We start from the raw sequence: 14,203 nt of genomic DNA on the forward strand, positions 1-14,203 counted from the left end.
GGAAAGTCAGGATATGTTGGCTGATATGAATCAAAATGAGCAAATGAGCTCATAAAGTGCCTTAGCAGATCTTTCTTTTTTTTTTTTTTTTTTTTTTTTTTTTGCATAGCAAATGTTCTGATGTAAGCCAGCTTTAGCACCATCTAATGCGTTGCATATTAGAAACTTCTGGAATTGCACTGAGAAGTGGATAAAACTGTATCATCTAACAAATACACGTTCTAATGCTGGCATGAGCAGCTCCAGCAAACTAATGGGCTACTGTGTTGTATCCTAGTCGCACGTGAGCGATAACTGAAGGCCAGTCCCAGCTCTGTTCATTGCAGGAATACCAACCTGAAGCAGTAGGCTGAGAAGACCGCCGTAGGGCAGCTATTATGGAAAAGACAAAGCTGTTTAGATAACCCAGAGAAGAAAGAAAGATCAGGTAAATAATTTGTGAAAGTCAGGAGTCTGGGAACAACAAAGTGCAAAAATTGCTCAGCATTCCGTTCTGAGCTCATTTATCAAGAGCTGTCATTATTCATGACGCTGCCTTGATAATTTTTTACCACTTACATCACCTCGAGCTTCTCTGGGTTGAATCTCACCTTTGTTTTTTTGCCACATCTTAGATGGAAAAGTGCTCAGCAGCTTCGCTAATGGTATCAATACAAAGGAATATGTGACGATGTTTTTATCTCACGGTGGTTCTCTGTAGTGTTGTGAATTGAGGATGCTGTTGGACATGCCATAGTTTCTGGAGCTTTGGGACCCACAAATTATGTCTCCAGACCAGAAAGATTTGCTACATTTGGTACCAGCTTCTGGAATGGGTAAATAGATTCTTTCTGGGCAGATGGGAACACCACAAGAGGTTTACTACAAAACTAGGTTCTTATTGTTTGGCTGTGGTTGGCTTGTTATTGTAGAAACAGAGGTTATGACCTAGATGATGCCCTTTGAAACAGTTGCTTCAAAACGGAATGGATCGAGAAATTTGATTTCACCATTGCGTGCTGTTTTCAAGTTACGATCCCTTCTCCAGTGATGGCTGAAGTGTCTGATATTCTGCAGGAGCAGTAGCAGGGGTTTTGGTTTTCCCAGCCCTGGCGTGTAGGGGCTTCTGTTAAGCTATGTATGTCTCCTGTGAAGTGATTTGAGTAGATATGAATCCCCCTTAGAAGAGATTACAGGGGATTAAAGAAGTTAGCAACACGGGCAATATAATTGCTAGTCCTTTCTTAATGTGTTTCCCGCTGTGAGCTAATTCTTCCATCAATGAGACAATAAAATAGCGAAGATTACATACATGCTGAATGATGGCCATCCTTGACCAAGCTGGGAGGGACGTAATTTATACAACAGCACAAGTGCTGAGAGATGCTGACTGCCCAGGTGACAGGCTGCAGCGGGGAAAGGCTTCTTGTTTCCCTCTGCACGGCTCCCCAGAGCTCGGTGACAAATGGCTGCACTGAGTTACGTGGCCGGAGAGAATTTACTCATCGAGCTGAAATTACAGGGCACGCGAAAACTCCGTGCGTCTGAATGCTCCTGCGGTAGCTGTGCATGTCCTGAGTCTGGGTTGGATTTGGGGCTGACCCTTTTGTTTGTTGTGTGGGTTAGATGTGGTGCCGTGCAGCAGGGCCCCTCCAGCCCCAGGTCTTTGATGTAGGGGTGCTCTCCTTGCAGCCCGCTCGCCTCCGCTGTAACACTGGCAGCCTGGGGGCTTGGCAGGCAAAGGAGGTGACACGGTGAGCTGTGAAAAGTGCTGGGGGGTGGGGTGAATATTTGCTGTTGGGGAAAGTTAGATGAGTCTCGCCTGGAAATGGGGTAAACCTTTGGGAGCTCTGATATCTAGGCAGAAAGGATAGGCTGGATGAAAAACGTGCATGGAGGACTCAAGTACCCACATTAGTGGAGGAAGGACTGACACCAATTAACGTTATGCTGGCTGAAACTGGTGTCTAACTCGTTCAGTCACTCGAAGACAGTAAGTTATGGGTTGGATGGCGTTCATCAGGCTCTGGCTACTCGTGTTGAAGTGGGAGGCGCAGACGCCGTAACGTTACTCGGTGAGTGGACTGGAGCGAGACCACGTGCGACTAGTTAACCGCTGCTCTCGTGTACCACATGGCTCCAATTTATTGCTACTTTTCTTTGAGAAAATGTACAAAGGAAGAAAACAACAAGCAAGCTGAGCTGGATTGACTACTAACTGCAGATTGATTGTGAAGTTTATTGGTTGTTTCCTCAATAGTGCCAAATCAGCACCTGATGTAGAAGCAGCGAGCGGTTTGAAGAAAGTTGTAATTAAAACCAGGATGGAATCGAGCATTTATAGGGGTTCAGCACATAAGTGGTCTTTTTCCCGTTGGATAATAGCAGTACAAAGGAATGATCCCATTGCCAAAGCAACGTTCTGTTGAAATTGTAAAATATATTTTACAGTGCGTTCCCTCATGAGAAAGAGTGAGGAGATGAAGTCGTTTCCAGCACCATAGCTTGCAAAGCTGGGAATTAAGTTGTGCTTATGCAGGGATTCCCAAACTTGTTGTATCCTCAGCTGTTGTCTTCTGGATGCTCGGTCTCACAATACTAATTGCATCCCTGCACTATGCTAACCTTGGAAAGAATAAGGCTAGAATAGGTTTTGCAGAAGGCACATGAAAACTGAGTACTTAACTCAGAAAAAGCATATGCTCAGCTTAAATATGGATAAAGCATATATAAATATAAAATATATCATGGATGTAGATAGGTACAAATATATAAATAAAGCTGCATACAGTCCTTGCCTATAAAAAGGGCTCTTATTTCTCTTGGTTATGTAGCAGTTATGTTCTGTCCTTTCTCTCCCACCTTTTGGTTTTATATTGTAAACTCTTTTGGTCAGGAACCATAATTTTAATCCTCCTATTTAATTCAATGCACGTGCTTCATGAGATACTGGATAGAGACAACCTAAGGTCAACAGTTTGCTTTCAGGAAAGTCAATTGAAGAAGAGAGGACAAACCAGGCAAGCAGCGAGCAGAAAGCAGGTAAGCTCCTTGCAGGGCCAGTTTTCAGTTACTTTCAACAGCAATTGAATTCTGCTGTATTGTATTTAGGATATTTCTCATATAGTACCTGTTATCTTGTGAATCTCTGAACCATTATTACTATCAGCTCCTCAAAAAACATTTTCTTCTGGCTAGCTTCCTGGTACATCAATCTATCTCAAATAAATCACCTGCTCTTTAAACTCAGATACAGATGTTTCCCTGATAGCGCAGGGAGCTCTTCCCCGTTTTACAAACATCTTGTATGCCAAATGTTGAACTTAAAGCACAGGTCAGCTCTGAAAAGTGGCATTTTAAAACAGCTCCTCTCGTTCTGCTGATCTTCTTCTTCAGGTGGCCAGAGTTATGTCTGACTTCAGAGCTATAAATAAGCTTCTGCCTCCTGCTAGCCACATGGCTCTAATTGAAGAGGGGTATGCGCGTTTTCAAAGCGTCTGATTGCTCGCGGGTTTTGGTGGGAATCTCTGTGTAAGTGCCATCAGTGCTGTTGAAAATTTTCCCAGCCTGGGTATGGAGAAGGAAGAAATGCTCCCAGTGCCAGATTTTTTCCTCTGAGTTCTTGAGGGGACTGTGGAGTTGAACAAGTTGAGCGTAGCTCCAGGAAGCCAGTCTGTTTTTAAGGGCAACGTTTAGCAAGTTCTCTTTTACTTGTAAACCTAGCCTGTACGATATGGAAGTTGATTTAACCAGTAATGTCCGACGGAGGGCTACAGTGCTCAGTCCCGAACTGCTCTTGAAAACCCCAGGGAAAACACGTGTCAGTTATCCCTGTCAGTCTGACTGGGCCAGCTGGGGAGCAAGCAAAGCAAACTCTGCGATGGGAGTGAAGATACAGCTTTTCTGCTCTGTTACCTTAAAATAGACATAGATAGCTTCTCCTGGGCATCAGCTGTGCGTGTGTAAAGCCGTGCAAGATGTGGCCCTTCCACTCTGTAAGAGCGAATCCAGAGGGAGGTCAGTTCTCCCTCATAGGGTTTCCTGGTGTGAAACTGGTTTCAGCGTGTGCTTTTGCTGAAGTGTGCAAAACCGGGCTTTCAGCTACATAAAAGGCCACCAATTTGTTTGTTCCGAGATCAGCTGGATTTATCTGAAGTTTCAGAGGTGAGGCACAACCTTCCAGGCGACCTCCCCCAGCAGCCGAAGTTTCACTTAATAAAACAAGTTAAGGTAGGTTTGAGGCAACCCTTTAAGGTCAGTTGAACTTTCACTGGAAAATACGAGTGCTGGCAAGTATACGCAATATGTAATGCAAAATGTTTAGGGTGTGGGGAAGAAGTGTAAAGGAGCCATACCACAGTGATGAGCTTGGCTAGAAAAGAGACATAAAACAAGTTCCTTAGTGAAAACACCCTCAGAGACGGGTTAAGAATTTAGGGGGTTGGTAGAATGTTTTTGTTACCCCCAAGGGGAAAAACAGGAGATCAAAGCCCAAATTCACTTAAGAATGCTTTCTTTGAAATGTATCTATAAATTATAGCACGTACTGCTGGCATCTATTGTAGTCTTTGGTATTTACTTGAGTGCATAACGTGAGATCCGCAGTACCCTGAGTTGGCTCCTAAGTGTGCAAAACTAAATGTTGGTGAAGACAACATTTGGGTCCTCAAGTTTCCTAATGGTGTTTTTGCCTCTTCCCTGCTTCCCATGGTCTTTGTGCTTTGTCCCTGTGACTGCGTGGCCCAGCCAGTGACACACAGGCTGAAGGGGGATTCCTTGAGGGGCTGCTGGTGGGGTTGAGAGCTCGCTGCCCGCCTCCTTGCCACCTCTCCCCACCGTTAAGGTGCGTGCCGGGGCTGTTATCTCCTTGGTCAGGGCAGAATGGGATGTTGCTCCCAGGGGAATCCACAGCTGTTACCCCTCCGTCAGCAAAGTAGCTGCCGAGGCATGTCACCCTTGGCTTTTAACTCCCGAATCAGTCTCTGCTTCCTAGCTCATCCGGAGGAGCAGGAGCCCTGACTTCTTGGCACGGCGGCGCGTTGCCCACGGGCCGTCCTAAGCGTTACACTTCAAGCTCTTTCTTCAGCTCGAGCCTCTAGTTTGAAGCGTTGCATTTTAGACACCTCATTTGCTTTGCTTCCCAACGGAGGTCGCGTCGGTTTTTTGGCACAATTGGATTAAACCGGCAGACCTGGATAGCTTCCACGGGCGTTTCAGGAGCTTTGCTGTAAGGCAAACCTGTGACATTCATACCTTCCTCAGCTTGCACAACGCGGGCGAGAGCTGCAGCTGAGGTCTTGACCTCGGTTACTTAAGCCCCTTTCTCCCAGGAGCGTTCATCACTTTAATCACAGAGTCCTAAATAATCAGTGGGTAGCCTGTAATTAGGGGGTTGTGTCTTGGACTCCTGCAGCCAGCTCCCGGTGTGCTGAGCGCGGCGTATTTGGATTTCCCATTCCCCCCAAGGACGTTTGATCTCAGATTTACACGTTGGAAAATTACGAAGGGTACAGCACCTCGGTCCCCTGGCAGGCTTCCTGCTTTCGGTGGTAGGTGCCTTTCTGTTCTGAAGTGTCTCAGCGCTGCAGCAATTGACACACTTGATTTAAGGGTTTGATTTATAGACTGATACTCGGGCTGAAAGTCAGCAGTTCCAGGGCTGCATAAATCAGCCTGTCTCGGGGACTAATACTTCCTTATTTATAATTTCGACAGGAGATGGAATTCTTTCTCAATTCTTTACATTTCTTTCAGATGTAATCGACCACCCTGTCCTTTGGTTTAAAGCTATGTGGCTTTGCCACAAATAGAGGGAGGGGAAAGCGAGCCGAGGCCAGGAATCGCCGCGCTATAAAAGCTCCATATTGTGTGCTCTTGGACTTTGCTTTCTCCCGGCTTCCTTCGAGCCCACACAAGAGATGGACTTGAGGTTTTTTTGGCTTTCTTCCCCTCCCCCCCCCCCCCACCCTCCCTCCATACATACGCTGACCTTTTGGAAAAATAAATAAAAGATAAAGCCGGACCTGGAATGTTGCAGAATGTGTGTACATTTTGCTCTCTGTTGTTTTCTGCTGGGATTAGTTGTTTACAATGGGGGGGAGAGGGAGGGCAGAGGAAGGGAGGTCTGTGGCCTTAGCTGAAATTAGTGGCATTTCAGAGTGATCTTGTTAGGTGGTCTGCAGTTTAAAGACCTAAATCCTTGTAATCCCCCCATGCCTCCTTGGCCACTACTCCTTTTGCTCTTGTTCTCTCACTTTCAGGAGGAAAAAAAAAAGCCAGAGCCAGCCTCGCTGTCTCAGATGGAGGCGTGTAGCGTACCCACATGCACCCGTGCACACACTCACTCTCCCGTGCTTTCCTTCGCACATCGTACCTGTGGAAGAAATTAATGCCTTAGCTCGCCGACATCTCCATCTGTTACCACTACAGGACCAGGCTTGTAAAAATGCTCTCTCTCGAACGCAGACGCGCACGGAATATTTTTATTTATTTTCCGCAAAAACGCTCGGCTGCCAGACTCGCAGTTTGTGATTGCACTTAAAACAAATTCAAATTGAAATTTCAGCCATAAATCAAATGCCCCAAATTAGTTCCTCTTGTGGGTTTGAACATGCTCTTTGGATTTTAAGGTCAGGAGATATCCGTTTTCACAGTGCTGAAAAGTTTAAAAATATACTACATTTTAAGGGCAAAAAAAATAAATATGGTTTGCATTATAAAGCTTTACATCAAATATGTGCATATGCACACACACACAACAGCTTCGATGAAGCCGAATGCTGTCGGAGCACCTTTGAGGACTAATGGCACCTAATTGTTAAGCAGGGCAGGAAAGCCAGTGGCTATTTATCCGAGGAGAATACAGCACGTTGCCCCGAGATGTGATATTTACCCGGTAAGAGAATAAAAGTTTATTCCTCACTCTTCAATTTAAAAAAAAAAAAAAATAGTAAAAATTAAATAAACACACAAAATACTTCTCTTGGCAGGCTTTCGAGCATACTTTTTAGAAAAAAAGGCATTTACAAGTGGTTTCAAAATGGCTGTGTTACATCTGTCAGCGGGTGAAGGGAACACCCACAAATTGTGTTTTTATCTCCTGAAGTTTTGTTCCACTTGAGCAATAAAAGCCGGATTCGCTGCTGGGTTGTGTGACTGGGCTAATCTTAGGGCTGAGCACGGTTTTAAAGCTCCTTCCCTCGGTGGGGTTGGTGAGGTTTGAGAAGCTCCCGGGGTGGCGGGGGGGGTTGGTTTTGTTTCCCCCTGGCACTGGGGAAGGTTTGCAAGCACCTGGCACAGATGTGCTCGCCCTGGTTCCCTGGGCTGCCCTTCCAACAAAGGGCTTGGCAGGACCCCCCCCCCTTATCTTTGATGTTAATGTCATCAGCACTTTCTTGCTTACGGTGCTGTTCATTGCCCAGCAGTTGAAACGCTCTCCCCAGGCAGGTTCTGAACACACGTCCGACACCCTCCGACCACAACAGGAGCTCAGATCCCCCCTCTGCTGATGCCATGGGGGGCGAGGGTCTCAGCCTACCCGCGGCTCTTCTTGTGCCTGGGAGAAGTGATAGATACTGGGAACCAAAGCCGCTGGGGAGAGTGATGGAGGAGGAGGTGTTTGGGAGCACCCTGTTGGATGGGAGCCATTTCGGTGGGCAAATTTCGGTCCCTCCCATCCCCTTTGCTGGTCTTGAAAGCCAGCTGGGGATGGCAGCGGTGGTGGGCAGCCCTCCCTCCACCGATTTCATCTTCCAGCCCCATTTCCAGTGCCGTGTTCCCCCAGCACACGCTGCTGCACGAGACGATGGCCTGAGCCCCTGCGCGGGTACCCGGGGCCATTGGGAAGGAAGCAGCTCATGACAGTGTGAGAGCAAAGGCAGGCAGGGGTCTGCTGTGTATCTTTGCCGCTTTTTATCTTATTAACATGTTAGTAAAAACCTTGCCAAGGCAACCTGAGCTGGTTGCTTGTAGCATAATTGCTCGCGTTGCCTCCTTGTAGGTCGGAGGAGGGGGAGTTTGAAGCGAGTTAAAAGAATGATTGTTCAGAGGGGACAGTCTGCTCAAGGGGAGTCGTAACTGCTAACCACCGTGGCTGAGGTCCGTTTTTATTGCTTTTACTCCTGCAGAATTAATGCCGTGTTTGTGAGGCAGATGGTTTCTGCTCTGGCTCACATGAGCGACAGGATTGTTAGATGTTTAATGGCAAGCTCTCCGTACTAGATAAGGGGGATGTGTAAGCAGGAAAATACTAGGAACTAATTTCAGGATTGGCAGAGTGGAGTGAGGATGGAAGCTTCCCTTCTCTCCTGAGGACCATGGCTGGCTGGCTGGCTCTCCGTTCATTGCAAAATGGAGGCTGAGGGCTTTGACCTGGCACCAAAACCCTTCTGTGCTCTTAGTTCAAGCTCCAAGATGCCTCTTCTGTTCCCGAGCCAGCCTGATGGTGTTTCACTGGTGCAGTGAGCAGCGGGGAGACCTGGGGTGAGGCAGGGAACGGCTGCGGGTGTCACAGAGAGGTTAAACTGTGGGACCTGCCATGCAGAACGCCACTGAAACCAAAAACTTCAGAAAGAGATCAGCTATTTCAATGAGGATGGTGAGAATATCCACAGTTGTAACTATCATTAACAGAAATGTTGGGGAAGAGAGAGAAAATACCATGGTTCAGCACAGAATGAACGTGGGGGCACAGACTCCCTCCATCTCGGTGTGTTGTGTATTTCTCTTACACCTTCCTCCCAAGCAGCTGGTTTGGATGTGTGTTAAACTCGGTGTATTTAGGCATTTCTTAGCTGGATGCCTTCACATTGTGTGTCCTCCAGTGATTTCTACCTCTCTCTGCACACGTAAAAATGAGGAAACAAATCATCTGCAGGCACAGACCAACGTGTAGTAACTCACTCAGCATCTCAGTAGAGGGGTTATGGAGCTAACACTTGAACTCTGAACTTCTTTCCTAACGAGATGATCAGATCAGCAGATTTGAAAGCTGGTTACCACCAATTCAAAAACATTTTGGAAGAAGGTTACTTTAGCTAAAGCTCCAGCCTATGTAAATTTCAGACTTTGGTGTCAATTGGCAGAGCAGTTCCAGAGCTGCAGTGTGGGTCTCATGGGTTTGGTACTGCTGAGTAATTGTGTTTGCTTGCTTGAACGTGAAATGAATAAAGCCATCCAGATAAGGTATTGATCTTCTGCCCTTTCTGACCATCCCTTCTTAGTGCCTGGCAATTTGGAACGTATGAAACTTCTCAGCAGAATTCACAGGGAAGGACTGGGCTGCTTCTCCTCTTTTTAACTGGGGAACTGAGAGAAAAGTGACCTGTGCAGTCACTCATACTGTCCGTGGAAAGTATGAGATCCACGTCCCAGTTCCGAGGCCAGTGTCCTGCCTGTGAAATCCTCTGGCAGGACTTCCTCTGCTAAGGAAACGTACAGGAAAACTGTTCTAACAGGAGGTAAAGCTGGAAACCCTTTTTTTGCAAACCTGCTCTGGCAGCCGGGTGTGAGGATCAGGATAAGAGTAGTGGAGTTTTTGAGAAAAGAGCATAACTGAACCTACTTACAGAATTGTGTCATAGGCTTTTTAGATGTTCTGTTGGATTCCTTTGTTTTGTACCTGTCATTTTTAACCATATTCTTGCTTTACCTTGTGCTTGCATTATAGGTGCTGTCTTCAGGGCAGTGTTATTTGTCATAATGCCGTGATAGAGAAGGGTGCAGACATCAAAGACTGTTTAATTGGAAGCGATCAGAGACTGGAAACCAAAGGTAAGTAGACGAGCTGTATTTACAGTACATTTATAATTACTTTTTAGAATTTCCTCATCCAGATTTTCTTCCTGTTTCTTCATAAAGTGCCAGCGAACAGTGGCAGCTCTACAGAGTGCTGTCCTATAATATTGTTTTTTCATGGAAAGTACAGTTTCTTGGCACAAGAACAGTTCAGGGACTTGCTCCTCAGGAGTTGGCAGGAGAACTTTGTTGTTATTATGAAGAACAAGATTGGGTGCTGAGGCAGTCTTTTCCCAGAGACCACAATTAGATCATCTCGAAGTTGTCCTCAGCAGAAGGAGCTGTTATTTTGACTAATCCTCTGTGTGAGTGAAAGGGGTGGCGCAGTCGAATTATTGATCAGAAAGACACCCTTCTCTTTGTGCTGGCAACCAGGGCTGGCTGTCAGCGTGCTCCCATTCACCCTGCTCCAAGCAGCAGCTCAAGGTGCAGCAGCACACTGGGAGCTGCTCTGCTCAGTACTAAAAACAAGGGCGGCTGCGCTCAGCTCTGCCTTAGTGAAATGAAATGTTATTTTGGGGTTTCAGAGAGGTTACAACTATGTGGCCCTAATTTTGGGCAAACTTAGGCCGTCCAATCAAGCTGTGAGTGGTGAGGGCTTGGTAACCGCCTGAGTGGAACTGTTGATTTCCTGCCCGAAGAGATAATGGGCAGGAAATGGCTGTCTCAGTGACTGCATCCCAAGCAGAGGGCTTTTTAATGAATATTTATGGTTGGGGTTTGGCAGATCCCTGCTCTAGGGTGTGGACTGAGGACAAAAGTGAGTTCCTTTGCAGGCTCCATGTGAAGCTGTTTAGTCAGATCAGGGTTTGTTTGCTTGCTTTGTCTTTATAGTATATGGGTGGTTTCCCAATTGTAAGTGTCCTCACACGGAGCAGGGTTTGCTCTTAATGTCGTATGCCATAACCTATTGTCAGCTGTCCATATGGAAATTTGTCCTTTAATTTGAAACTAGAAGTAAAAGAGACCCACAGAAACAAAGCTGTGATCCTGGAATTGGGTCACATACTGTAGGAAATACCCAGCGAGTGTGCTTTGCTCTGTGGTCTTGGTCCCTATGTACCACGATCTCTGCCTGCCCATATCTTTGCCCAGCACATCGCTCTGAATCAGTGGGTTTTGTGGGTTCGTTGCCCGCCTACCCCTGAAGATTTGCACTATTCGTGGTGCTCCATCTGTGCCTTCCCCTGAGCATGAGCCAACAGGAGAGCTGGATCAGGTCACGCTTGGTTGTAACCCTCCAGTTTGAACTATGAGGAAACAGGGTGCAGATTTAGCGAATATCTCAGGAAGTAAGACTGTGCTGAATTTCTTTAGTAGATCATTTTAGACAGAAGCATCACACTTTGGCCTCACTCACGTCTGTTTTGGTAGTCTCTTCCAGGGTGCAGACCCTGGTCTGGTTGATCTTGGTATGGAAATCACCCTTTCTTCATGATCATCCTCGTCTGAACAGTTCCCAGGGTCTGTCAACATATTAGGAGGGAGAAGAACGGTGCTGGAAGCTGTGGTTCATTTGCCTTTTCTTGTAGGGCCACGTGCTCACCTCTCCAAAGCTTAAATCCACTCCTCAGTGAGTCTGTGGCCCCTCCAGTTAAACTGTCCAGGAGCGTCTGATTGACGTTAGCAGAGACGTTGGGGTGGATTATGAATACACCACTATGCTGAGCAAGAAAAAATAATGCAGCCTCAGTTCGTTTCCCTGCCTCAGTTTCCTAACCGGTCTGGAATTTCTTTGGGCTGGGGGTCAGGTTCTCCTCGGTGGTCTGGGATTTGTCTGTGAAGTTCATGACTTATTTCCTGAACTGTGGAGTTTTCCAGCCCAGCATGTCTCTTCTGACCTTGCCTGGTCCCGCAGTAAACTGGGCCCTCTTTTTTGCTGTGAAAGCATGCCATGACTTCCTTTCCCCTGCCCAAGACTTCCCGTATCTCGTGCCAAGCTTTTGGTGTGGCCCTGGAAGTCTGTTTCCATATTCCCCCTTTCATCAAGACTTTGGCTGTGTTGTTCTGTTTGGTAACTTTTCCTTCTTCAAGCTCTAGCCTTCACAGCCAGGTTACAAAAAAACTACTTCTCTTGGGTCGCAGCCACCTTTTGTTGCGAGCTGATCGCACCTCGGCAGACGTAAGCGGTAGCAGCTGGCTGTTGACCCCAGTCTGGGAGTTACACGCTAGAAACCACCTCAGCAAAGCTGCACACACCTTCCCAGAAACATTAAAGAAGGAAAAAAAAAATGCAGTTCCTTATTCCAGAGCATCGGCCAGGATTTATCAAAGGTACAGAGCTCCCCGCACCATCCTGCACAGCCCGGAGCTGAGTTTGCCGCAGGAGCGGCTGTTTGCTCCCAGTGAGCCCTGGTCAGGGTACAAGAGCTCTTTGAGCCACTGACCTCCTTTCAGAAAGCGAAACTCCAGTTCCACGGAAGGAGGATGGCAGAAGAACAGCTACCACAAATGGTAGGCAAACGTAACTCAAACCAGCTCTCATCCTTTTCCTTCTGCGGAAGAGGCAGGGGCATGTTTAGGGTGGTCCAAATGGTGCAGCTGGGAGTAATGGGATTGAATTAAGCACAATTTAGGTTGGATATCTGGAACATGTTCCTAACGATGTGGTCTGGTCGGCTGTGGGATAATCTCCCCGGGGACCTGGTGGGAGACCTCATCACTCAATAACGGGCTTGGCAAAGCTCTGGACACCTAAATAGAAGGAGTGCTCCAGCCCTGGTTTTTGGGGTAGATCAGATGCAGCTTGTTTCAAACCAAAAAGAAAGTTAGAGACAGAGAGGGGCCAGGTAGCTGTCAGCAGTGACTTCAGGCCCCGTCACAGCATTGGCCAGACACGGTACTTTTTAAGTGCCTCTGCTAAAATCGTGTTAGGGAGTTTTATAAAATTTCTGTGTTTGCAACCGGTGCCTCCCGAGAGTCATGCTATTCTCTTCCTACTGCTTTTATTGCCATGCGAAGGAAGCATCCACTTTACTTCCTCTTTGATACTTCAATTTAAGAAATTTGCTAGCGGAGAATTAACAGACAGGCTTTGTGAAAGCTCCTTCACACAGGTAACAGTTAGAAAAACATGTTGGTACCTAGGAATAAGGAGGTAATTATTAAAGGGATAGGAAATGACAGGCAGCAGTTCTGAAAGAGCTTAATTGCACAAAGCATTCAATCACTGCCTCTGAGACAGTTATTACGATTATGCTCCAGCCTTCCTGATGAAGCTGTTTTTAAAGAGGAGCTCAAAAGCAGCATGCCCTCGTTGGAAAGGGCTAGGGAGAGGGAGTGCTGGTGATGGGCCAGCCGAGGAGTCAGACGAGCCCCAGAGTCAGTGAGTACAATTCCCAAAGGAGTCATTAGGGCAGATCCAGCAGGGAGCATGTTGTACATCTGGTATAGGTTAGTCAGGAAGAGGCGTACCCAATAAATTGGCCTAACCTTTCTTCAAAGGCACACGGAGAACAGAGATGGTAAAGACACACACATAGGATGTAACCAGCAAAACCGACGCAGAGCTCCCCGCCTCATCCCTCACCGTCATCTCTGTTGTCCGTGGGGCTGGGATATTTTATGTGCATTGGATATTAAGGAGCCAGTGTCATCTGGGGACAGCTTGAGTCATTACACACCCAAAAAGGGCATTACAGCAGTGTTGATGCCACAAAGTGTATTTTCAGAGAAGGAAAAATCACCAGGATTCGGGCTGCTGATGTAATCTTAGCTTGGCATCCTGGTACATACTTAGGAGGAGCATTACCTCCGTGACCGGGATGTAGGCTAAGGCTTCGCTGTGCCTGTTCCTATACATTTTTAATGCAACCGTATATTTTTATTTTCTGTGGTGCCCTGACACAGACAGCACGCAGAACGTACTGCTGAGTGCATGCTGAGCGTGGGGTTGTTCCATATTTTTCATTTTCCTGTCTTTTTTCAGTGTGAGTCTGAAACCTTAATTACTGTACACTATGCAAGAAATAAGATCCTTTCTGTGGCCTTTCTGCAACATTTGTCATCTTAGTGCTTCGCAGCTGTTAACAACCTCATTTTCATCTCCTCAGCATGAGTGTGGTTGCGTTTTCCTCCTATTTTGCAGAGACCTGAGAGGCGGGGAGATGCTGATCGTGTGCCTGTTCGTTCTGACTGCCCAACTTAGTGCTAACGTTGCACGTTACGTGTGGCGTTCCCTAACTGCTGCACACTGGATATTTTAGCCTTAATGTTTGCTTTGTAAATGTTTGGAGGGAGGGTTCAATCCACTGAAAAGAAAAAAAAAAATGTTATATGGGATCATGTTGGCCCTTGCATGGATCATTAGCAGCGCCAGGAACTTGAGCTCCATTATACAGCTTCAGCTGCTCCAGCTGATGGGAACTGACAGTAGTGGGTCATCCTGAGCTGGGTCCGGAGCAGGGCAAGAGGAACTTTGCCAGGAGGT

The 14,203-nt window shown here is 46.8% G+C and overlaps 1 protein-coding gene across 1 annotated transcript in view; it reads left to right on the plus strand.

Annotated features, from left to right (window-relative positions):
* The window catches only part of EIF2B3 (eukaryotic translation initiation factor 2B subunit gamma), a 95,242-nt gene that overhangs the window by 74,371 nt on the left and 6,668 nt on the right, over positions 1-14,203 (plus strand). The window contains exon 11 of the mRNA XM_032192407.1: positions 9,647-9,750. Within this exon, the coding sequence (XP_032048298.1) occupies positions 9,647-9,750 (104 nt within the window). The remainder of the gene's footprint in view (positions 1-9,646; positions 9,751-14,203) is intronic.

The sequence above is a fragment of the Aythya fuligula genome, chromosome 8 (assembly GCF_009819795.1).
Source record: "Aythya fuligula isolate bAytFul2 chromosome 8, bAytFul2.pri, whole genome shotgun sequence".
NCBI classification, from domain to species: Eukaryota; Metazoa; Chordata; class Aves; order Anseriformes; family Anatidae; genus Aythya; species Aythya fuligula.